This window comes from Carex rostrata, chromosome 25 (assembly GCF_964058835.1).
Source record: "Carex rostrata chromosome 25, lpCarRost1.2, whole genome shotgun sequence".
NCBI classification, from domain to species: Eukaryota; Viridiplantae; Streptophyta; class Magnoliopsida; order Poales; family Cyperaceae; genus Carex; species Carex rostrata.
Window position 1 is genome coordinate 2,753,279 of NC_135942.1, and position 27,064 is coordinate 2,780,342.

Below are 27,064 nucleotides of genomic sequence, written 5' to 3' on the forward strand. Positions count from 1 at the left end.
AAAATGAGATGTGGGTAGTACTGGTGTTGTGAGGGTTAGAGATGCATCACTATGGATATGGATATTGGGGCTGTTTGACAATAAGAGATTAAGCCTTCTTAAGACTTAATTTGTTTTCTTTAGCTTCTTTAGCTGCTTAATCTATTTCCTTTAGCTTTCTTAGCTACTTAATTATGTCAAATACCGGTTTCTTAGCGCAGATTAAGATCACATCTTTTAGCTTTCTTTTGTCCGAACCTTAAGGCACTTTTACCTCTTTCTTTAGCTTTCTTAGTTTTCACCAATGGATTAAGACATCCGAACATCGATTCTTTAACGCTCCTTAAATTCTTAATCCTTTACTCTTAATATCTTGTTGCCTAACAACCTGCATTGATTGTGAACCATGCAGTGTCCGTTAGCAATTATATATCAACAACCAAGAGTGGATAGGTAAAAGAATATTTTAAAATAAAGAAAATTTAAGAATCGACAAACAAGTACAACATCTTGCCGTATATATCCTTGGTTTCAATTCCAAATTAAGCTGTTATCTCTGTTGACTAGAACTGCACAGACTCCTTAAGCAGTCCGAAGTGATCCAACAAATGTATTTTTGCCAAAAAAAAAAAAAAAAAAAATGTAAGGATCACTCGATCACAATGCTTATTTTGAATGGATCGTTCGGCATATACAACTTGTATTGAATTTTGATTTATGTTAAGAAGTTTATGTTTGATTGTATTAAATTATGAGTAAAGATTTAGAAAGTTTGATTGATTTTAATTAGTAATACAATAAAATATTTTACTTCTGTTGTATTTTTTATAAAAATTAAAGATGTGATTATGTGACCAAATACAAATAAATATTAATTTATTTTATAAACATAACTTTTTATGGAAAGAAAACCATATAATTAAAAAAAGTAACTTTTAAATTATATTTTATTTTACAAATAGAACTTAGAAGAAAAACAACTTCTATAATAATGCTTTCTTGCGCATTAATTTAATTACTTACATGAGAAAAAAAAATTAGCCATCCAGAGAATTCTACAAAAGTAGCAGCAGTTCATCTTAATTCATTAAGATATAATTTGTACAAATAACCAGGAGTTCTACAATTCTTCTAGATTTAATAACAACGAAATTGATACACCCAACATCACAAACTAAGTACTGACCACTTGACCAGTGACCAAGATACAAGAGTAAACCCCGTCTTTGAAAAAAAAAGAGAAAAAAAAAAGACAGGGAATCTAACCAGATTGCTCTCTTAAAACAAATACCAATAGAATATAAACAACAGAACAGCATAATCATCCCCATTATTATTATTATTATTATTATTATTATTATTTTGAGGGTTTTAGTTCAGTTCATAATTTCATATGCAGCTCGATTCACAGCGTCTTCATTCGTTGTTTATATGGGCCGGCCTCTTGGGACAATTTTGTCTTTGATCCACATGTAAATGGGTACCAAACCAAAGTATTGTGCAGCAATTGTGCCCAAAATGAATCGCATTATGAATGCAAATGGATTTACCGGCTTCGACAAATCCTCTTCTTTCGGCCCAAGCTGGACATACATAAATATATTAAAATGAGACAAATCAAGTAATGAATACATTGAAAAAATACAAAAGAGCTGAAAAATCAGGCACTGAAAAAGCCTTCATATCACAAGCCTGGTAAAGCTCTCTTCAGGAACAAAATCTCAACTACATAATTGCTGATTTAGCATTGGCGAGATGTTGATGAAATAAATTCATTTTAAAATATATATCACCTTAACATGTTTTATTTGAAAAAGTTATATCCAAATGTCAAAATTACGGTTAACACAAAGCTAAATTAATTCATCGATCTTAATGCAATGAAAATCAAATATATAATTATCTTATTTCGATTTTCAATTTTCTTTGTGAATTTAGTTTAACCGTAATTAATTTAATCCATATGCTAAGGATTCTATACGGAAAATATATATATATGTAATAGTATCTCAATTCACAGTGCATTTGATTTGATTTTTTCAAATCATATCACCATAAAGGTGTACCTAACTCCAATTACAATGTTTTTTCATTGAGTTTTTCTCTTTTCCATGCACAAATATATATTTTACCATATTCGTAAGTACTAATTAAATTTCCATGCGGATTCAAACTCTAAATCCATCTTAACCTTTATTAAGAATATTAAACATACATTTTTTTTATTATTTTGATTCTCAATTTCCATGCGGATTTAGTTACCATATTAAGATAATCTGAATTCATATTTAAATAGAAAACTAAACCTTAAACCTAACAACCGGCTAAATACCAAATTTACTGATTCAAACTTAAAAGATTGGGTAGCACAGATGGTTTTGTTTTCTTAAATATCACAAGACTAGTTTCAATTTCTTGAGGTAGGTAAATGATACTTTTGGGAACAATTAATATATATTAGACAAAAAAACAGTATAAGAAAACATATGATAGAGCACCAATAGAGATTGCAGAGTAGGTCCAATGGGTACCGGAGCCGTCCGGTGTGCTTTAAATTCGTTTGCACGAATCTCATAGCGGGGCCACAAATCTTAAAATGCATCGGACGGCTCCGGTGTGCATCGGACCTACACTTTTCTCACCTGAAGAGGGGAGTCGCCAGACTCTTTCTTGACGCCAGTAACAGAACAGCCAATTATGAGGCCATAGCGACGGACCCCACGGTACCACTTGGGGCCGATGCGCTTAACCTTGACATCCTTGAAACCTGCCTTCGTGAACCACTCGATATACTCTTCCTCCTTTGGGAACAGCATCCACATGTTAGCGAAGAACCGTGAGAGCCAGAAAGTTGGGTAAACAGGTCCTATGATGCATGCAATTCCATCGGGTTTTAGCACTCGGTAGGCTTCTCTTATTCCCCTCTGTGGGTCCGGCCAGTACTCAATGCTGCGCAAAAGAACAACAAAGAAGAGGGTGATAACAAGCACATGTTAGATGTGAAAGTTTTGTATTGTGCTGATACTAATTAAACACAAAGCATTCAGTTCTGATAGTGATGGTATAATTAATTAAGCCGTCCTAGTTATCACCAGTACATATCTCATCCGTACCAAATTTGCAATAAATGAAACTGACCTGATCATGTATAAATCCATTAATAGGCAAAAAATAGAAATATCAACTCAATTTTAAGCAGACTATATCTCCCTACCCAGTGTCATTATCACCTAGCAATTAATTACATATTATCTTGACCAATACATCCGTTTCTTATATATATAATACGGCTTTCATCCCGCCAAGTTCTCAACAAATATAATATAAAAAAACTAACTTTTATATAGCCTTGGCTATCTGCAATCCTGCAAAAATTTCATAAACATAAACTAGCATAGCTTGAAAGAAACTAAAAAAAAGAGAGGGAATATATAAAGAAACAAAATCAACCTTCCAGCTGAAATATAGCGGTCAAATGAATCAGCCGGAAAAGGTAAATCCTCGGCATCTCCTTCCATTATGGTGCAATCCTTCAAGGCCTCCTTTGCCCTGGCCTTGGCCAGCTGATGTGGTGACTGGTCCAGGAGCGTCACATTTTCCGGGTCTATGTGCTTAATGATTCCCAAAGTGGCAAACCCGGTACCACCTCCTACATCCACAACTTTCAATCTCGGGTTATTCAAATCAGCCGGCTCCAATGCCCCATCTCTCATGTCTTTGTTCCAGTGGGGAGGGTTAAGGACATGGTCATATGCTATGGAGATAAGGCCGTAGAACCATAAAGCTTCCTTCTTGTGCTGTATGAACCGAGGCTGTGAGGCGGGCCGTGACCTAGGTCCCACCATCTTAGGTGCTCTTTTGATAGCGAAGTTTATATTGTGGCGTGAAGAGAAAAATTTGGGGTTTGTTTGAGATATTGCCTTTGTGAATGTCAGGTTTCAGGGGCCATGGAGCATATAATACTTTGAATCGTGGCTAGCTCTACAATTTAGAGAATCCTATGAGTTTGGTCTCTTAATTTCTACCTCGTTTGTTGGGAGAAGATTACAATTTATAGTGTGATTCAGAAATTAATTAATCAAATATTTAAAGAGGGGGATGAGAGGGACACTACTACATAAACGTTAAACATACACAACATATCATACATGTGTGCCAAAAAATTCCATATAAACAAGAAAGCAGCTAACAGTCCCCCAACTTTAGTTCTCCAAAAATCTCCGGATATTTTCAACTAATTCTGTAAACATCAATACTAAATCCTGTAAACATCAATACTAAATTCTATAAACTAATTCAACAAATCCTGTCAACATAAAAACACGTGAAAGCTGTTGAAAACGCGTGACAACTATTGAAAACGTGTGACAGCTGTTGGGGACCACCTTCTATGAACATACACATATTATCCTATAAACATACACATATTATCCTATAAACATACACATAGTATCCTGTGAACATAAACATATTATCCTGTAAACATACACATATTATCCTGTGAACATACACATATTATCCTATAAACATACATATTGTACTTGAAATTATGACAGTTGTGGCAGTTAAAAACGCGTCAGAACTAATCTAAAAACGGAAGGCTTTCATACATGAAGATTTTCGGGGGACTGTAGCCCGGGGGACGTTACCTTTTCTCTATAAACAATATGTAATGGGAGGAGGCGCTCACGCGAAAAGAAGCTCAACCATACATACACAGTATTTAAAAAAAAAAAGAATACGTGTACTAAAGTCACCTGTATTTGTCCACGGTTTATTATTAATGAACAGTGTACAGTTGTACTACTTTCAAACACAGTCTTTCATAAACAAACCATATATAAGTTTCCTCAGTTTCCAAACACTATTTTTTAGTAGAAGCCGTATAAAGTATTCTGACACAATTCCGTCCATCAGATGCGAGGTATGAGGCCAAAACTAAGTGAAGAAAGACTCAAAACGAAGGATTTCATTCGATGCGCCGGAGCACTGATTCTCTAATTGTCTCTCCTCCTCTAGTATATATAGGTTGTGTCGATCTATTATGATCTGATTTGATTGAAAGTCACCACGATTGGATATGTATGTGAATGGATTTACGAAGTTAAGCACTTGGATCCAATGAATTTGCAAAGTCGGGCTGTATGCTGGCTTTGATTCCGAGGATCCTAAATGGCCTTAGGTGAACGGCCCTCAATGTTTCCCAGTACCGGTTGGGATGAGGGAGGGTGATTATGTTATGATGTGTGAATTGGAATCGTGGGTGACTAGTGTGTAACGTCTATGGCTCGGTGGCATTCTCCTACGAGTTAATGCATTTGGAAGGTCAATTGAATATTGCGAATATTGGAAACGACATCTCAAGAGAATTTTCTTTATGTGACTTGAACCAGACCTTAATAACTGTTAAGCCAAGCAATTGCAGATGGGTGTCAGATAAAGGGTCCAGCTCGGTTGGCCATCTGTAGGTGTCAGTAACCCTACAGATGTGGGTTTGATAAAGGGTCCAGCTCGAAAGAACATCTGTAATTGCTACAAGCCCTAATGAATTGAGTTAAGCCAAAATATCTGTTGTGTTTGAAATTTATCTTGGAAATTCCGTAAACTGTGATTCATTTGATTAATTGTTGTCGAGCATTGGCATTCTGTTATTTATGAATATATATATCTGTTTGAACTGTTGTGGTTTGGGTTTCATTGTTGAATATAGAGTTTGATTGCAAGTCCAATAATCTAAACTGTGGCAAATTTCGCACTGGGAATTTATTCTCACCCCCACCCCTTGGGTTACTTTACAGGTACTGGTGCGACTGATTCCGGAGAGGCACGAGAGTAGTAGGCCTTAGTAGCTTACCACTTGATAACCCTAGATATATTTTGTTATATAGATTTAGGGTAGGCCTCATGGTTGGTATCTGGATGTGATACTTTTGTTGTATTATTTACTGTCCAGACTGTGTACTCTGATTTTATATTAGAAACTTGTTTCTATTGCTTGTTGTTGTGTTTGAACTGTGTAATTGCCTTGTAAGCATACACGACGTTGTATGCTTACGGCGGGGGACTGTTACGACCCGTGGCCGCGGGGTGTGACACATGACCCAACTCGGGTCATCCAAACAGATCCAATTCGGGTCATCCAACCTGACCCAATACGGGTCATCCAAACTGAACCGAATTTCTGGACAGAGCTAAATGATGCAGTAATACAATCCGACCAAGTATCACATGGGCCAAGATCTCCTGAGGATATTCCAGAGGTAAGTGCTCCTAACACTCTTTATAAATTACCATCTAGAAATAACCGAGGAAAACCACCAAAACGGTACGTTACATAAGATGGAACAAGTGAGGAAGTAAGATATCTCATTGCTGATTATACAACCACTGAAAAATTGTCAGAACCTTTGAAAGCCTTTGTGAAGCAAATATCTTCGGTAAATGTACCAGAAAAAATAGAAGAAGCGTTAAAAGACCATAATTGGGTAAAAGCAATGAAAGAAGAAATTGATGCATTAGAGAATAATGGTACTTGGAAATTAGTAACATTACCAAAAGGGAAGAAAACAGTCGGGTGCAAATGGGTATATAATATAAAATACAATGCAGAGGGAAAAATTGAGAGATACAAAGCAAGATTAGTTGCAAAAGGATATACACAAACGTATGGTGTTGATTTTCAGGAAACATTCTCACCTGTTGCAAAACTAAATTCTGTCAGAGTTCTATTATCTCTTGCAGCAAATCTAGACTGGCCACTACATCAATTTGATGTTAAAAATGCATTCTTGCATGGTGATCTGAAGGAGGAGATTTACATGGATATCCCACCTGGATATTGGTACCCGGAAACAACTACGAAAGTATGTAAGTTGGAGAGAGCACTCTATGGGTTGAAACAATCACCAAGAGCATGGTTCGGTCGATTTTGTCAGGCAATGAAAGGTTATGGGTACACCTAGAGTGAATCTGACCACACGATGTTCTTTAAGAAATGTCGAGGTAAGATATCTGTGTTAATAATTTGTGTTGATGATATGATTATTACAGGAGATGGTCATATGGAGATAAAAGAATTAGAAGCTAGATTGTCAAAAGAATTTGAAATGAAAAATTTGGGTGGTTTGAAATATTTTCTTGGAATAGAAGTATCACGTAACAAAGAAGGTATATTTCTCTCTCAAAGAAAATACATACTTGATCTTCTGACTGAAGTTGGGATGATAGATTGTAAACCAGCCGATACACCCATGGTTCAAAATTTGAAACTGGACATAGACCCAGATGGAAAATCCGAAAATAAGGAAAGGTATCAAAAATTGGTTGGAAAATTAATTTATTTGTCTCATACTAGACCTGACATAGCTTATGCAGTGAGTGTTGTTAGTCGATTTATGCATTCTCCAAGCAAAGAGCACATGGAGGCAGTAGTAAGAATCCTGAGGTATCTGAAGGATGCACCTGGAAGAGGAATAACTTTTCGAAAAAACCAACACATGAATATAACCGGTTACTGTGATGCTGACTGGGCTGGATGTGTGGTTGACAGAAGATCTACCGTTGGATATTTCACCTTTGTAGGTGGAAACTTGGTAACCTGGAAGAGTAAAAAACAAAATGTAGTGACACTCTCCAGTGCTGAGGCTGAATTTCGAGGAATGGTGAAAGGTATTTGTGAACTGTTGTGGTTGAGAAAACTACTATCAGAATTAGGCTTTGAACCTTGTGCTGAAATGAAACTTTTTTGTCATAATAAAGCTGCTATAGATATATCTCATAATCCAGTGCAGCATGACAGAACAAAGCATATTGAAGTGGATAGGCATTTCATCAAAGAGAAATTGGACTCGAAGATTATTTCAATGCCATTTGTGAGATCACACGAACAGTTGGCAGATATGCTCACAAAGGCGATATCAAGCAGGGCATTCGATGAATCTCTATCTAAACTCGGTATGACAGATATCTACGTATGAGCTTGAAGGAGGGTGTTGAAGTTACAAGCTAATACGTATAACAAGGTTCACATTTGATCCAGAAGAAAATGAAGAAGGAAAACAAGCAATAATTAAATTATATTTTCCTTCTTTGTTAGTTGATTTGTTTCTTAGTTGTTTGTATGAAAAAATATATTGTTAGAATAGAAAGAATGAAAAAAAAGGAAGGAAGAGATTTGTATCCAGCTAGAGGCGCAGGGGCTAGCATATATTTCGGCTCTTGGTCTCTCTGAAAAAAACATGTAAGAAAACAAAATATATTTGATTGAAATAAACAAAGGGAGGGAAGGGAGATTCATGGGAGTGATTGTGTTCTTGTTCTTTGTTATATTATTCTAATAATTTTGACAATTATTATTATTTTTTTCTTAAATTGCACATTTCAAAGTCCTACGCAATTTACATCATGAAGCAAATTGTACATTATTTTTGCAAGTTGGTGGTAAGATGTATGAATTTTACATCATGAAGCAAATTAAATGTTCGATCTAGTCACTACACAATTTGATATTTTTTTCACATGTATGTATTTTATAATTGAACTCAATTCATTTTTCATATAACTTAGATAAAATTAACTTCTTAATTTGTATGCATGCAGTGTTGTTACCGAAAAAGTCATATACACCGACACAACTTCATGTAATAACACAAGAATAGTGTGCATTTTTCTTAGCCAACTTCTAAACTATTTACATGAAATACAATGTTTGTTTGTTGTTAATTCAGTTGAATATTTTGTTTATATGTGTTATGCAATTTTGTTTATATTATGTGGTCATTTGTGAATGGAGAGAGGGGTGGGGTAGTTTGTTGTCTCAACCCAACTTTCAGTTTGACCCTCCCCTATTGTTTAATTCAAGCAACTTTCAAATTTGGCCCCGAAAGAACCAACTTTTTATTCATACCATTAGAACAAAATAAAATGAATATCATTATTGTCCAAAAATTTCAGAAGTAGCAAACCGAAAGGAAGTTCCGGAAATGCGCTGTGATGGAAAGTACCATCCACATTCCAGCTATGATGAAACCTAGTTTTGACAACCTTGAATTTTGTCCCGGTCAGGGGCTGTATTATACGTTTCATCACAGCCAGATGATCGCTATATGCTTCATTTCGTTTTTGTTATTTTTGCAAATTGTAAAAACTAATGAATGCCCATAAAGGAGAAAGAGACGTTACAGTGATAAAGGAGAAAATGAATGTCCATAGTGGTTGAGTATTGGGGCAATGAATTGAAGATTAAAATTGAAAGTTACAGAATGAACATCCATCTAGATAAATCCTATTTTATAATAATTTTGAAGTTGTTGTTCTTTCTCATACAATATTTTATTATAAAACTAAACAATAATATGGTCTAAATCAAACGAGACTTCACATTATTAAATGTCATTATCAAGTAATGAAATTATAACTATATTTTCCTACTGGATCTTTTACTAATCAAAGCTTCAAGAAGATGTAATTTTCATGTGTAACATTAGTCAAAGTGGTGCAATCACTTAAAATTATTATGCGGCTGTCGGATACTTAATAGTAGGTTTCATTATGGAAAATTCAGCATTATAATTGAAGTCTTAGGTGAACATGATAATATCTTATTAATTACATTCCAAATTTGTGTGGAAAAAAAATTTGACTTGCCGGATCACTAGTTAATTATCATGAAAACAAGGCCTTTCAAATTTGATTCCGCCCGGCATCGAGATATTTGATTACGATTTGTTTGTATGTATTGTTGAATTCATGAAATTGCTACGGGGACATTTTTTTTTGATTAATTAGATCATAGTAGGTCCGATGGGCATCATACCTAGCTACTTTGGATTTGATGGACTCCAAGTCCGTCCAATCCACTGTGTGATCTATGCTCCCGAATATTGAAGCAAGCACATAAATATTAAAATGGAGCATACGCATAATAAAGCGGATTGGACGGATTTGGAGCCCATCAAACCCAAAAATAAGTTTGATATCTATCAGACCTACTCCGCTCTATATATTAATGCATTAATTCTTGCGCCGTTGCGGGGGATAATATGAAAATTCTTGCGAATTTTTGCATTATCATTAAGGTGTCTAATTAGCCAATTGAATCTAGATCTTTAGTTCTTTTGTAGTTAGTTTTTATTTTATGTTATTTAATTTTTAAACGTTTGTTGTATCTTAAAAAATTGGAAAATAATTATCTGGACAAAGATACCAATTAATTTAATATAAAATTGACCAATTAACATGTCAATGATATGTTAATTGGTACAAGACCACAAAATTGGAAACAAATTCCACAAAATAAAATTCATGATTAAATTCTACACAAATAATCATGAATTTTGATATATTATATCGTTTATTTTTAATACGGAAGGGTTCGAATTTGAATATCATGTTGAGAACGGAAAATACAGCAAACGAGGTTGTCAAAAATATATTAATAAAATAGCAAATGATACAAGATATTTGTAGGAGCCAATTAATCAAAACAAGATTTACTCAACTTTCACCCAAACAGGGGAGGGACTCTCATGCAAGACTTAGACGAATCACACTAAGACAGAAGGAAATAAGTCTAGTTTGTCCTTTTTCCAACCTATGTATCTATTTATAATAATACAAATTAGCTATTATAGAAGTTTGCAAAATATGGTAAATCATCAGCAAGATTTAATTGGATTCGCTCCTTACTATGCATGATATTCTTCCTTATTAATCTTTTGCAAAGCTGACCACATGTCGAAGTATAAATTTATAGAAGGATATATAATTAGCTAAATTTTTCTTTCGTTCTCTTTCAATAACATGTAATAGTTTCCTTTTACATATTTGATACAAGATTTTATTAAATTTCTACTATATCTATATAAAAAAAAAAGTAAATCGAGTATGACGAGAGAGAAAATTAAATCTGCACTTAAAAATCAAATTATTGTTCTCAAAATTGCACTGTTTTATCAGAAGCACATCACAAACACTAAGCAAATACATCTCTGCAGGTGTTTTTTTTTTTTTTTTTTTATAATTGTGTAATGTTGGATTTATTGTCAACCTCGTTAGATTTAATGCCAACATTGAGCATATATGTAATCTAATTATGTATTATTTACTGTTATATATGATTGTCAATTAAAGTGATCAAATAAGAAAATAGACAATCAATATATTCATTAGGATGTGGTCCACAAATGTGTAGAACAATTTAGGCAAATATCAAATCATTGATGGATTGATTCTGAAATTTGCAATTAAGGAAACCAAATTTTCAGCTGCTGCACGGATTTTGATGCAGTTGCACGTTTTTTAAGTTGGCATGTAGCAGAAAATTGGTTTAGGGTTAGGGTTAGGGTTTGGCAATATGCCGACTCTACATCTCTATAAATAGGTTGGTCCCCAAAGCACAAGAATATACGAAAAGTTGCAGAATTTTCTAGCCGTCATCTAGTCAATTCTGTGGCATTCTCTACTTCTCCCCATTAAAGAATAAAGAGGTGAAATCATTAAGAAATTGTGAACACGATCTCACAAGGGCCGTCTTGTAGCTTTGGAAGGCTTTATCCTACCACTAAGAAGGCCGCTGACGCTTCAACCTCTACATCGGCTCGAAGTTTTTCTTGCCGCTGTCTTACGAGTTCATCAACCGCTTTTGAGAGAAGCTTTCTATAAACACGCTAATGGAGTTAGGTATTGCGTCTGCTCCCTAAGAATTGATGAATTTTGCATGATAGCCATTTTGGCATAGGTAGATTAATAATGACACATTGAATTGAACTGTTTATGTGTAACAATAAGGTTCCAACAAGTGGTATCAGAGCCACTCCTATGTCAATTTGGATTATTTATTTAGAATTGATTTAGAGAATAAGAAATTGATTGTTGATTTTTCAATTGCCTTGAATTGCCTCCATGAATAATTGCTATTCTGTCCAAAATTGCTATTCTGTTTTGATTTGGCCATTTGTATTTGAATTTTTGGAAATTGCATACTCTTCTGATTTGACTCCAAATATAATTTCAATTAATGGTCAATGGTTGAAAGAGCACTCTGTTGTGTGTTGGTCAAGATTTGAGAAATTTAGAAATTTAGAATTAATGGATCAAGGCTTGAACGTTATTATGCTTTGAAATATTATCTTGTTTTAATTGGTTCATATCCATTGGTATAAGTCCATATCGCTTGTTTGCAAATTATTTTGGTATTCCGCTGCTATTTTTAGACCACAACAGAGTATGGAATATTTAATTTGATTATTGAGATAAGCCAAATTTCAAAATTGCAAATTATTGTAAAGCAATTAAATTTGTCCTTTGCGTTAGTTTAATTGCACATTTAGATTATATAATTAGGGTGTAAATTATTGTTCTTTTAAAGGCAAAGAGATATGTAATTTGGATTTGAATTAATTGATTCCTAATTGTACCCAAAGGTACCTCTTTTGATGAGGTTAATTCAAATGCATTTTATGAAGGAAGTTAAGTGCAATTAATGGATGTAATTATTATCAGCCCAAAGGAAGGTAATGACTACAAAAATTATTTGTGCAAGTGAGTAATAATAAAGTATAGTGATGATAAAATTTTTTACACATATGTCAACATTGTCGGTCCAAAGGAAGGCATGTTATTCAGTATGTTCTAGGTTATCAATACTTTATTATTGCACCAAAGTATCATAAGAAATTGACCCGTTACCCAAAGGTAGCCGCTTAATGGAAACCGATACTTTGTTTTTTTAAGATGGTTTTTTAAGCTCATAAAATGTGATGATTTATTAAGATAAGTTATGATACTATGAATGTAATAATGTCGAGGAAAGTTCTGTCTAGGTAAGTCGAAATACGAAGTGTATCTTTAGGGATCCCTGACTTACCTGGGAACTTACCTGGTTGTGAAATTTGTGTGTATAGTAACAAAAGGGAAAATCATCTCATATATTTTGAGCAAGTTGGGCCTTTATTTGCATGTAATTTATAAATTCAGATTTTTTATTCGTGTTGTTCTTTGTAATTTTTAGTTCACGATTTTTCAATTAGCATTGTTAAAGGCTTAAACAACATTTTTTTTATGTTGAATGGAAACAACTTCAAGTTTTGACATGAGAACATAGTAATAGTTCTCGGTGTCATAGAACTGGATCTTGCGTTTAGAGAAACTTGTCCCACTATTACGGATACAAGTACTTCCCATCAAAAGAAGGAAAAGGAAAATTGGAACAAGTTTAATCGCATGTGTCTTATGATAATGAAGAGGTTCATGAAGAGGCATTAATGAGCGCTGAAAGGGGTATAAATTTTATAATCCTACAGAACATAACGTAGAGACAAAAAAAAATGTAAAATTTTTGGAGGATGTTGAGTTTGTGGAGGGTGAGAAAATAATTGATTTCGAATAGGAATATGCAAATATTCCATTAGGTATTGCGAGTTTTGTGGATATAGATCTGAGTTTTACTCAAAACACCTGTACAGACGAAATCATTATTGAAACTCAAACTCAACAAGATGAAACAACATAAAATAACTGTACAGACGAAATCATTATTGAAACTCAAACTCAACAAGATGAAAACAACATAAAATAAAAAGCCATTCAGGGCTGCATGAAGTTTTGGAAGATGTTGTTGTAGGCCAAACAATGCTGGAAATCCTCAAGAAAATTCAGAAGTGCTAATAAATAAATATAATCATTCACTGACAATGACATTAGGAAATTACCCCCATTATCTAAAGATGCGAAACTCATTAGTAATGATGAGTAATATAAAGCTCGTCTTGTCGTCAAAGATTTAAGAGATTTTCTATTTGATTTTATTTAATTAATGCAAGCATTAACCGGCCCAAAGGAAAGTTAATGATTGTTAAAATTATGTGCACATAGAGTATAATAATGATTATTATGTTTATATATAATCAATATTACCGGCCCAAAGGAAGGCATATTGATTGATATGTTATTTGAATTATCAATACTCTATTTTTGAAAGTATCTGTAAAGATCATATTAGCATTGGTTACGCATTTTAATTTAGAGGTTTAGTAGATGGATATTAAGACAGGGTTTCTAAATGGTGAAATTATTGAAACAATCTATATGGTGCAACTAGAAATCTATGTGTCAAGAGACGCAAAGTCTATAGTGTGCAAACTTAAGAAATCCATTTATGAACTAAAGAAAGTGTATCAACAATGGTATTGCAAAATTATAGTGAGATTATCTCGTTTGGTTTTGAAATAAATTTATTGAATGAATTTGTATACCTTAAGTTCTATGGGAGTGAGTTTGTATTTCTGATTTTATATGTGGATCTCATATTGCTTGCCAATATTGATATAAATATGTTGCAAGTAACTAAGAACTTTCTGATAAAGAATTCAGAGTTGTAAGATTTTAGTGACGCATCATTTTAGCCTAGGGATTGAAATACTAAGGGATAAAATCCAAAAATATTCTAAATTTATCCCAAGGTTATCCTTAAGTATGATAAGTAAAAACAGTAAATCAGAAAATAAATCTCAATAGAGAAAGGAGATAAATCTAGTCTCAACAAATACCCAAAATATTATTCAGTTAATAGAACAATGCTAAAGTAAAGTAAAGTAAAGGAAAGAGTACAGAATTATGAATTGAAAATAGAACATGCAGGAACAGACTCTATATTAGAATATCCTCTTACTAAGAGATTGACACCGGCTAAGTTTCAAGAGCATGTTGCTCATATGGGTGTAATCTCTATTGAGAATATTCAGTTTTAACGGGAATCTGTTATTTGAAATTTAATGTTCTATTTTTCATTGTAATTTTGGATATGTAACTTGTGACATGTAACAAGTGTTATATATATTATGAAGTTTCAACATTTTGTTTCTCGTGGATGTTTGAATATTCAGTTAATTTATGAAATTTAGTTTCAAGATTTAAGTAGGAGACCAAGTTAGAAATATAAATGTAAGATCACAATTGCATGTAATTTCTATGCTACACATCCACATCATGATTCATATCATTCAGATGTATTAGTGATGTGATTATTGAGGGTTTAGTTACGAATAAATGCGACGAATGCCATTTTAGTCCTTTGCTGATATAGTTGATGGACCGAGTTGGTTTGGGAATATATAAGGAAGGCAGTAAAGAAATGTGCGCACATAAGGAACACAATGCATAATTAAAAAGTCATAACATATTGCTCAAGTGGGAGATTGTTGGATTTATTGTCAACCTCGTTGGATTTAATGCCAACATTGAGCATATATGTAATCTAATTATGCATTGTTTACTGTTATATATGATTGTCAATTAAAGTGATCAAATAAGAAAATAGACAATCAATATATTCATTAGGATATGGTCCACAAATGTGTAGAACAATTTAGGCAAAGATCAAATCATTAATGGATTGATTCTGAAATTTGCAATTAAGGAAACCAAATTTTCAGCTGCTGCACGGATTTTGATGCAGTTGCACGTTTTTTTATGCACGTTTTTTAAGTTGGCATGTAGCAGAAAATTGGTTTAGGGTTAGGGTTAGGGTTTGGCAATATGCCGACTCTACATCTCTATAAATAGGTTGGTTCCCAAAGCACAAGAATATATGAAAAGTTGCAGAATTTTCTAGCCGTCATCTAGTTAATTCTGTGGCCTTCTCTACTTCTCCCCATTAAAGAACGCTTCAATCTCTACATCGGCTCGAAGTTTTTCTTGCCGCTGTCTTACAAGTTCATCAACCGCTTTTGAGAGAAGTTTTCCATAAACACGCTAATGGAGTTAGGTATTGCGTCTGCTCCCTAAGAATTGATGAATTTTGCATGATGGCCATTTTGGCATAGGTAGATTAATAATAACACATTGAATTGAACTGTTTATGTGTAACAATAAGGTTCCAACATGTAATTGGTTCTCTATGTTTTACTAATTTTCTTCATGACTTGGATGGTAATGCTCACCAACTGACAACTGAAAATGTTAAATTATAATCAAATAGTCATGTGAGTTACGCGAGGCACGTTTGGGCATGGCGTGACTCACGTGGCATGACCATTCATGTGTCGTGACTATCCCTTGACATTTTAATCACTGTACAACACGGCACGTAAAAAATTAACTTGATCACAGTACGATACAAGACCAAAATCATGACACAGCATATTTTTTCTACTCCACATATAATACCATTATTTTCAAAGAGTGATCACTACATACAAATGTACACAAAACACACCATAACTCGTATATCCGGATGTAATAATTTTTTTAATATTATACCAGAACTAAATTGTTCTGTGTGCCGACGGTATGAACCGGACTAAACCAAATAGTCCCCTGAATGGCTTTGGATGGAGTTTAAATTAAATTGTTCTGATGAGTGGGGTCAAGAAGGAGTTAAAATGCGATGCAAGTGATAGGAAAAAACAAACCTCATGATACTATATTGATAGGATAAAACACACTCTGCTTCACAATTAATTATCCTATTTGTTAATTAACATAAATAACTTACAAATTACTCCGTTAATCTTTATGTAGAAGCGGAAGCGAAAGTAAATCTTGCAAGCGTAACAGTATCACTGATTCTACAAGAAATAACAAGCTGAAGTTTCAACAACCTAAGACCTTTAGTATTAACAGAGAGTTTATATAAAAACCAATGCACCTCTTCATAACGGATCAGGTTTTGGATTTGGATTTTCCATAACGGACGTACCAATTAATAAATTCAACACTATTAGTATATGTGTGCGTGCGTGCACACTGAGTGTTTTGAAAACATGTGTAATTATAATAGAATCTCAAATTAAGTTATTAGATATGAAATGTAGTTGTTTAAGTTGTTTATTGAGCTGAATTATTTATATCTGTTGGGTTTATGATATCATTCCTTTCAAAGCGCTGTTTCCTTTAGGTACTACGATTTGTTGACTTTCTTTCATGTGTTGATCTATATATATATTCATTCTATGGACCGGACCGTTTGCAATACACTAGAACCACCCATGCACTTCTTCTATATATGGCCCAAGCATCTTAACCCATACACTTAGTTTCTTTCTGCATAAGTACAAAACTGTAACAATTAATTACCAGTTGCTTGCACAGTAGAAATAGAACAAAAATAACAAATTGAACGAAATGTCAAGAAATAAAATGAGATGTGGGTGGTGTCCTTGTTTGTGAGGGTTAGAGATGCATTGGGTATTGACCCCCCTTCCCTTCTGTCCGCATTGATGGTGAACCATGCAGTGCCCGTTAGCAATTATATATCAACAACCAAGAGTGGATAGGTAAAAGAATATTTTAAAATAAAGAAAATTTAAGAATCGACAAACAAGTACAACATCATCTTGCCGTATATATCCTTGGTTTCAATTCCAAATTAAGCTGTTATCTATGTTGACTATAACTGCACAGACTCCTTAAGCAGTCCGAAGTGATCCATCAAATGTATTTTTGCCAAAATAAATAAATAAAAAAAGTAAGGATCACTCGATCACAATGCTTATTTTGATTGTCTGATGAGCTCGTGAACTAAAAACAGAGAGGAAAATAAATGAATGGATCGTTCGGCATATACAACTTGTATTGAATTTTGATTTATGTTAAGAAGTTTATGTTTGATTGTATTAATTTATTAGTAAAGATTTACAAAGTTGATTGATTTTAGTAATATAATAAAATCTTTTACTTTTGTAGTATTTTTTATAAAAATTAAAGATGTGATTATGTGACCTAATACAAATAAATATTAATTTATTTTATAAACATAACTTTTTATGGAAAGAAAACCATATAATTAAAAAAAAGTAACTTTTAAATTATATTTTATTTTACAAATAGAACTTAGAAGAAAAACAACTTCTATAATAATGCTTTCTTGCGCATTAATTTAATTACTTACATGAGAAAAAAATTAGCCATCCAGAGAATTCTACAAAAGTAGCAGCAGTTCATCGTAATTCATTAAGATATACTGCTACCATTGCAAAACGGTGAACCCATTTGTACAAGGAAGCGGTAGTTAAACTGGGGACCACCTTCTGTGAACATATACATATTATCCTGTGAACATACATATTGTATTTGAAATTATGGCAGTAGAAAGCGCGTTGTTGCCGGTTATAGCAGTTGAAAGCGCGTCGTTACCGGTTATGGCAGTTGAAAGCGCGTGGCCAAAAAAGTACTTCTTCCGTTATCAGCGGTTGAAAGTGCGTCGGAACTAAGCTAAAAAAGAAAGGTTTTTATACGCGGGAATTTTCGGGAGACATTACATTTTCTCTTTGTACAAATAACCATAAGTTCTACAATTCTTCTAGATTTAATAACAACGAAATTGATACACCCAACATCACAAACTAAGTACCGACCACTTAACCAGTGACCAAGATACAAGAGTAAACCTGGCAGCATCTGCCACGGTCTTAAAAAAAAAAAGAAAAAAAGAAAAAAAGAAAACAAAAAAAAGAAAAAAGAAAAAAAGAAACCAAGATAAACGGAATCTAACCAGATTGCTCTCTTTAAACAAATACCAATAGAATATAAACAACAAAACAGCATAATCATCCCCATTATTTATTATTAATATTTTGAAGGTTTTAGACTTTTAGTTGAGTTCATATGCAGCTCGATTCACAGCATCTTCATTCGTTGTTTATATGGGCCGGCCTTTTGGGACAATTTTGTCTTTAATCCACATGTAAATGGGTACCAAAACAAAGTATGTTGCAGCAATTGTACCCAAAATGAATCTCATTAGGAATGCAAATGGATTTACCGGCTTCGACACATCCTCTTCCTTCGGCCCAAGCTGGACAAACATAAATATATTAAAATGAGACAAATCAAGTAATGAATACATTAACAAAAAAAAAATACAAAAGAGCAGAAAAATCAGGCACTGAAAAAGCCTTGATCATATATATCACAACTCACCAGCCTGATAAAGCTCCCTTCAGCAACAAAATCTCAACTACATAATTGCTGATAGTGCTAGTATTGGCGAGATGTTGATGAAATAAATAAATTCATTTAAAAATATATATCACCTTAACATGTTTTATTCAAACTTAAAATTATATCAAAATATCAAAATTACGGTAAACACAAAGCTAAATTCATCTTAATTCAATGAAAATCAAATATGTAATTATCTTATTTCGATTTTCAAATTTCTTTGTGAATTTAGTTTAACCGTGATTAATTTAATCCATATGCTAAGGATTCTATACGGAAAATATATATATGTAATAGTATCTCAATTCACAGTGTATTTGATTTTATTATTTCAAATCATATCACCATAAAGGTGTACCTAACTCCAATTACAATGGTTTTTCATTGAGTTTTTCTCTATTCCATGCACAAATATATATTTTACCATATTCGTAACTACTAATTAAATTTCCATGCGGATTCAAACTCTAAATCCATCTTAACCTTTATTAAGTATATTAAACATACAGTTTTTTTTTATTATTTTGATTCTCAATTTCCATGTGGATTTAGTTACCGTATTAAGATAATCTGAATTCATATTTAAATAGAAAACTAAGCCTTAAACCTAACAACCGGCTAAATACCAAATTTACTGATTCAAACTTAAAAGATTGGGTAGCACAGATGGTTTTGTTTTCTTAAATATCACAAGACTAGTTTCACTTTCTTGAGGTAGGTAAATGATACTTTTGGGAACAATTAATATTTATTAGACTAAAAAACAGTATAAGAAAACATATGATCGTTAGAGCACCAATAGAGATTGCAGAGTAGGTCCGATGGGTACCGGAGCCGTCTGATGCGCTTTAAATTCGTTTGCACGAATCTCATAGCTGGGACACAAATCTTAAAATGCATCGGACGGCTCCGGTGTCCATCGGACCTACACTTTTCTCACCTGAAGAGGGGAGTCGCCAGACTCTTTCTTGACGCCAGTAACAGAGCATCCAATTATGAGGCCATAGCGGCGGGCCCCACGGTACCACTTGGGGCCGATGCGCTTAACCTTGACATCCTTGAAACCTGCCTTCGTGAACCACTCGATATACTCTTCCTCCTTTGGGAACAGCATCCACATGTTAGCGAAGAACCGTGAGAGCCAGAAAGTTGGGTAAACAGGTCCTATGATGCATGCAATTCCATCGGGTTTTAGCACTCGGTAGGCTTCTCTTATTCCCCTCTGTGGGTCCGGCCAGTACTCAATGCTGCGCAAAAGAACAACAAAGAAGAGGGTGATAACAAGCACATGTTAGATGTGAAAGTTTTGTATTGTGCTGATACTAATTAAACACAAAGCATTCAGTTCTGATAGTGATGGTATAATTAATTAAGCCGTCCTAGTTATCACCAGTACATATCTCATCCGTACCAAATTTGCAATAAATGAAACTGACCTGATCATGTATTCACATGTTAGATGTGAAAGTTTTGTATTGTGCTGATACTAATTAAACAGAAAACATTCAGTTCTGATAGTGATGGTATAATTAATTAAGCTGTCCTAGTTATCACCAGTACATATCGCATCCGTACCAAATTAATTTGCAATAAATGAAACTGACCTGATCATGTATAAATGCATTAATAGGCAAAAAATAGAAATATCACCTCAATTTTCAGCAGACTATGTCTCCCTACCCAGTGTCATTATCACCTAGCAATTAATTACATTACTTATTATCTTGATCACTACATCCGTTATTTATATAATACGGCTTTCATCACGCCAAGTTCTCAACAAATATAGTATAAAAAAACTAACTTTTATATAGCCTTGGCTATCTGCAATCCTGCAAAAATTTCATAAACATAAACTAGCATAGCATGAAAGAAACTAAAAAAAAGAGGGAATATATAGAGAAACAAAATCAACCTTCCAGCTGAAATATAGCGGTCAAATGAATCAGCCGGAAAAGGTAAATCCTCGGCATCTCCTTCCATTATGGTGCAATCCTTCAAGGCCTCCTTCGCCCTGGCCTTGGCCAGCTGATGTGGTGACTGGTCCAGGAGCGTCACATTTTCCGGGTCTATGTGCTTAATGATTCCCAAAGTGGCAAACCCAGTACCGCCTCCTACATCCACAACTTTCAATCTCGGGTCATTCAAATCAGCCGGCTCCAATGCCCCATCTCTCATGTCTTTGTTCCAGTGGGGAGGGTTAAAGACATGGTCATATGCTATGGAGATAAGGCCGTAGAACCATAAAGCTTCCTTCTTGTGCTGTATGAACCGAGGCTGTGAGGCGGGCCGTGACCTAGGTCCCACCATCTTAGGTGCTCTTTTGATAGCGAAGTTTATATTGTGGCGTGAAGAGAAAAATTTGGGGTTTGTTTGAGATATTGCCTTTGTGAATGTCAGGTTTCAGGGGCCATGGAGCATATATATAATACTTTGAATCGTGGCTAGCTCTACAATTTAGAGAATCCTATGAGTTTGGTCTCTTAATTTCTACCTCGTTTGTTGGGAGAAGATTACAATTTATAGTGTTATTCAGAAATTAATTAATCAAATATTTAAAGAGGGGGATGAGAGGGACACTACAACATAAACGTTAAACGTACACGACATATCATACACGTGTGCCAAAAAATTCCATATAAACAATATGTAATGGGAGGAGACGCTCATGCGAAAAGAAGCTTAACCATACATACACGGTCATTTAAAACACATATGTGTACTAAAGTCACCTATATTTATCCACGGTTTATTATTAATGGAACAGTGTACGGTTGTACTACTTCAAACACAGTTTTTCATAAACAAACCATGTATAAGTTTGCTCAGTTTCCAAATACTATTTTTTAGTAGAAACCGTATAAAGTATTGTGACACAATTCCGTCCATCAGATGCGAGGTATGAGGCCAAAACTAAGTGAAGAAAGACTCAAAACGAAGGATTTCATTCGAGGCGGAGCACTGATTCTCTAATTGTCTCTCCTCCTCTAGTATATAATGGGGTAATATTTTAATTTATGCGTTAATATTTTAAGTTCAGATTTATCTTGGGTTTAACATGTATTAGTCACCCAAATCTGGGTTAGGTTTGCAAGGAAAAAAAAAAGTTTAAAATGAGTATTGTTACACTAAAAATTGTCTATATTTATGTAAAGTTCTTAATTATGTTTTGCTGGCTATGTATATTTGTTGCATGATCTGAATTTAGTTTGCAAATTATGATAGAGAATGATAAAATCAATAACTGATCATCACCCCAGCCAAAACTCGCGCATATGAACCTAACCTAGAATGTCAGGTTTTATTTGGCTCTTGTAAATTATTATTTTTACTTATGTTTTATTTGAGACGTTACAAGAACATGTTTTATCTAGAATACGTTCCAATAAATGAGTCATAAACTAATATTGAAAGTTAAAAGATGTTCTAAAAATTAAATCATATTTTAATGTCAAGTTTTTGATAGTGTATGAAAGATATGTGACATGGCATTATATTGTTGTTTAATTTATTAGACAAAACCCCTTTGAAATAAGTTGTAGTTTGCGAAAGAATTTAAACAATGACGTAAGCCAAGTATAATGTCACATGATCATTCATACACTGATGTAAATTGGCTTTAAATCTTGATTTAATTTCTAGAAAATATTTAATCAGCTCAGGATCAGTTTTTTACCCATTTCATTGGAACCTATTTCATATAAAATATGTTCTTGTTCTTGTCTCTAACGACATCTAGAGGCGGGGGTGAATAGATATGTTTAAAATTTAACCCCTATAATTTGAAACTATCGGTCGAATAAACAAGTTTGAAAGTTGTTCCTATGTTTAACTAATCTATCTCTTGTAAGTTCTTGACGGAATCAAGAACTTATAATTTAAACAACAAATAAATAAATATTGAAGTGCAGTAAAATAAATATATAGAGTTAGAGAAAGTGACAAAGGAATTGGTAGCGAAGTTCGGTCACTGAAGGACTTACATGTGTGGGACAACGCAACCTTAAGAGGCGCGCCTTGTTGTTACCCAATGAAGAAAGAAATACAAATTGTGACCGGTATGAGACAACACTCCTGCGGTTCACACAAACCACAAATTGAGTACAACAGCCCAAAGGAAAGAAAGTGAGTACACAGGCTCTGATATAGGTGAGCTCGCAAACTCTAAGTCCAGACAATTACTAGCTAGCTTCACTCTAATATCACAATGGATCAATGTGTATATGTGTATATGTATATATGTGAGTATATGTATATATGTGTATATGTATATATGTATATATGTATATATGTATATAGGCTGTGGCTAATTTGCTGCCGGCAGCATTTCTGCCAGCAGTGCTGCCGCCATTTTTTTTATTTTGTGATGTCCAAATAATAAATCCAAACTGTTAGATGTTTAATCTATATTATAATCTACTTGGAGACCAAATTTTACATTTTTTGGAATTTCTTTACTATATATTAAGCTGGTTTGAAAACCGCTGATTTCAATGCTGCAGAAATTTACTGAAATCAGTGGTTTTCAAACCAGCTTAATATATAGTAAAAAAATTCCAAAAAATGTAAAATTTGGTCTCCAACTAGATTATAATATAGATTAAACATCTAACTGTTTGGATTTTTTTGTTTGGACATCACATGGCTAAATATAGCCCCGGCAGCACCTCTGCTGAAATGCTGCCAGCAACAATTTAGACAGACCCTATGTATATATGTATATATGTATATATGTATATATGTATATATGTATATATGTATATATGTATATATGTATATATGTATATATGTATATATGTATATCTGTGTATATGTATATGTGTATGTGTATATATGTATATGTATATGTATATATGTATATATGTATATATTATACATATATTATAAAAATCGGAAAAAGAGAAGAAGATTAACAAGCTGTCAGAGCTTGGAAATTTTTGAATAAAGGCCAAGTCCTTAATTAGTGTTATATTTAGACTTGTGATATCCAACTGACAAATAAAATCAAAGTTCACAAAAAAAAATCAAAGTTATAAAGAGTTACGACATCACTTCATAAATATATCAAATGTCTTATTTTTTGGCATATACTCTAAACAAGAAAACTTTTTCTTTACAAAATTATTTAAATCAGAATACTAAGATCTATAAAAAAAAAAAAAGAGGACCGCCCGTGGGCCAGGCAGTCAGCTTGTGTTTTGGGCCTCTCGTGGGCCAGGCGGTCGGGGCATTTATAAAAAATAAAATAAATCAGAGGGTATTTTTTAAATTTTATTTTTTTAAGGATATTAAAACAATGACTGATGTATTTATGTTGAATATTTGTTGAATTATGGATATATATGTATTTTGAATGTTGATACTATTTGATGTGTGTTAAAAATGTTGAATAATTGAATTATTTTTTTATGATGTAAATGCTGATTATTTATTGAATTATGAATGTGTAATATGTTGGATTATGCAATAATCTACTTAGTCTATTTTCCTAGATTTGCAAAAAGAATATATTTGTTGAATTTTACAATTTTTTGTCTTAAGAAATTGTGCAGGTTCATGACGATATAAATTGCTATACACATCAACGATACAATTACGATTGCTACACATATTAAGGATGAGTCATGATAATCTGAAGACTGGACTAAGAAGCATTAGCTCAAGATTAGGTTAAGTTAGACATCTATAAAATTGGTAAAACAAGCTTGAGATTGATGAAATTTACATTGAGCGTTTCAACGGATGATTGGGCGTTACAATAGAACAATTCAGTTGCCATATTCCACAACATAATCGATTTATTTCATTGCAACAGAATAAATCAATTTGGACCCCAAAATCTCTAGAGAGTTCCGTTGTGACCACCGTTACAATTGCTAAATGCGCGTTAGGGTTTTTAGTGCAGTCAAGCCGGCCTACTAACTGGGGTTACCCGCTGCAACATTTATTCTTCCGTTACAATGGATGATGTCAATTACCTTATTTTGTTTCTCTCTCAATAAATAAAAGCAATATCTAGGTTTGATCCACCTCTCTAACCGTCCCCAATTGCAATATTTCAAATTCTTTTGAGATCTAGAAAAACTCATTGTTACTTGCACACTCAACTTCAATATTCAATCAACAATCTCAAGCATACTCCACCGTTCTCAATCAATTGTAAGTTCTAGAGTTAGTTGTGAGAGTTATACTCCTTGAAACAAACACTAGAGCCTTTTGTGCTCGCTTCTTCTACGTACTTTGAACGTTTAGGGCTTGTGAGTCGATTCTGTGCTCGGGCCGTGTGATTTCCCAAGGTTTGTAAGTGCTCACTGGTTCTACTTTTATAATAATTTCTCATTAGGTAAAGAAAGGCACGCCATCAAGAAGGTCGTGAAGCTCCAGAGATGTAGGCGTTAGTGTCGAACTCCGTAATCATATCACGTGTCAAGTGTCTCTTAACTCATCTATTTACTTTACATGCACTTGCTTAATTTGAATATTCTTGTTTCTACCAAAAATATATTTACACACATTAGATAGTTTTAATTAAGTGAATAATAACCAAATAGTCGCGAAACTGTGCGTCATTAACTTTTTGGATCATGTATAGTTAGATTTTATGTAGTAATTAATTATTTATTATTTTTCTTTTTTTTCTTGTTTTCTTATTTTTCCTATTTTTTATGTTTTTATTTATTGTGGGAAGGGATGGAAGGAGAGGACAGGTAAGGAAATGACAGGTTAAGAAAATTCAATTGAGAGCGACGGGAAAGAATTTAATGAAGTTCTGGTAGTGGTACCGGGACCGATTGAAATTCAATTGAGAGGGACAGGAGAACATGTAAGAAAAAGAATAAATTTAATGAAGTTATGGTAGTGGTACTGTGATCCATCGAAATTCAATTGAGAGGGACAGGAGCAGCGGCGGATTCAGGATTTTTGTCAGGGGGCAAAAAAATATCGAATTGAGTTTAAATAACTAATTGGATTTAAATTAATTAACTAATTAGGTACTTGATAAAAAAACATTGTTTTAAGTACTTGTACTTTCTAATACCTTGACTTGTAATTTCTTGTTCTCTAATATATAATTCTAGTTATCAATTATAATTCAAGAAATTTATTTTAATTTCACTCTAAATTTAGCCCGAATTACAATTCAAACATTCAAAAGGGGTCAAAAAAATTTCAGGGAGGACAAAGTCAATCGAAACATCCCGAACACCATTAAAACTCAAAATCTAGGGTGAACAACTGTCCGCTGAACACTGTAGATCCGCCCCTAAACAGGAGAACATGTAAGAAAAGGAAAAAAATAATAATGAAGTTATGGTAACTGTGATTGATCGAAATTCAATTGAGAGGGACGGTATCATTTCATGCCATCTAGTGGTACTGTGAGAGAGGGACAAAGGGTATCATTTTATGCGGAGGGCTACTAATGATTAAGGTTCAGCTCAAACTTGATTCGGCTCAATGAGAGAAGCAAAATGATTTGGCTCTAACTCAGCTCGCTTTTGAAATAAAAAAAGCTCAACTCGACTCGGCTTATGTAAACACTTGGCTCGACTCAACTCGTGAACTCATGAGCTCATGAACCGGCTCATATTTTTACTTATTTTCCTAAGTTTACTTAGAAGTCATGAAAAAGTTCTTTTGCCTGTACCATGGTTTGTTGCATATTAAGTGATTTGGGTGATTTGGTGATTACTTAAATATCTAAATCAAGAATTGAAAATTTGAAATTTGAAAAAAAACTTCAAATTAAAATTTTTTTTATTTCCAAATTTTAAATTTCAAACTTTTTCAAATTTCAATTTTTTTTTTAAATTTCAATCATGCCATCTTCTTGTTCACTATAGTTTATGATCCCTATCCTTATCCTTGAACACTATAGTTTATTCTTGTTGACTATAGTTTATTTTTATTTTTATTATTATTATTATTATTATGTTTATGATCCTTATCCTTGAACACGTGGTCAGAGGGATTAAATTCGTTGAAGAGGACCGTTGGGTGTTGGCTTGATATTTACTCTATCATTGCGGCAAATTCCAGAATGTTGTAATAGGGAAATTTTATAAATTTTTTTTTTTTTTTCAAAATAGAATTTTTTTTTTTATAATTCTTAACAAAATATTCTTGTAGACACTGTAATTTTTTG

General features: G+C 33.4%; 2 protein-coding genes across 2 annotated transcripts; both read right to left on the minus strand.

Annotated features, from left to right (window-relative positions):
• Window positions 1-1,043: 1,043 nt before the first annotated feature.
• LOC144576263 (2-methyl-6-phytyl-1,4-hydroquinone methyltransferase 2, chloroplastic-like) lies at window positions 1,044-4,024 on the minus strand. Its single transcript, XM_078326580.1, has 3 exons — window positions 3,430-4,024; window positions 2,622-2,928; window positions 1,044-1,562 (listed from the first exon to the last, which is right to left on the minus strand). The coding sequence occupies exons 1-3, from the start codon at window positions 3,822-3,824 to the stop codon at window positions 1,407-1,409; spliced, it is 858 nt and encodes a 285-aa protein (XP_078182706.1). The 5' UTR covers window positions 3,825-4,024; the 3' UTR covers window positions 1,044-1,406.
• Window positions 4,025-18,315: 14,291 nt separating this feature from the next.
• On the minus strand, window positions 18,316-21,403 carry LOC144576264 (2-methyl-6-phytyl-1,4-hydroquinone methyltransferase 2, chloroplastic-like). The gene is made up of 3 exons (XM_078326581.1): window positions 20,834-21,403; window positions 19,859-20,165; window positions 18,316-18,772 (listed from the first exon to the last, which is right to left on the minus strand). Exons 1-3 carry the CDS (start codon window positions 21,226-21,228, stop codon window positions 18,617-18,619), a joined length of 858 nt encoding a protein of 285 aa, XP_078182707.1. The 5' UTR covers window positions 21,229-21,403; the 3' UTR covers window positions 18,316-18,616.
• Between the last annotated feature and the right edge of the window lie 5,661 nt (window positions 21,404-27,064).

Coding starts and splice junctions, on each gene's coding strand:
- LOC144576263 (XM_078326580.1), bottom strand. CDS start 3,824: ATGGTGGGACCTAGGTCACGGCCCGCCTCACAGCCTCGGTTCATACAG. Junction 2,929..3,429: donor CGCTATATTTCAGCTGGAAG/GTTGATTTTGTT, acceptor TCTTTTGCGCAG/CATTGAGTACTGGCCGGACC. Junction 1,563..2,621: donor CTGGCGACTCCCCTCTTCAG/GTGAGAAAAGTG, acceptor ATGTATGTCCAG/CTTGGGCCGAAAGAAGAGGA.
- LOC144576264 (XM_078326581.1), bottom strand. CDS start 21,228: ATGGTGGGACCTAGGTCACGGCCCGCCTCACAGCCTCGGTTCATACAG. Junction 20,166..20,833: donor CGCTATATTTCAGCTGGAAG/GTTGATTTTGTT, acceptor TCTTTTGCGCAG/CATTGAGTACTGGCCGGACC. Junction 18,773..19,858: donor CTGGCGACTCCCCTCTTCAG/GTGAGAAAAGTG, acceptor ATGTTTGTCCAG/CTTGGGCCGAAGGAAGAGGA.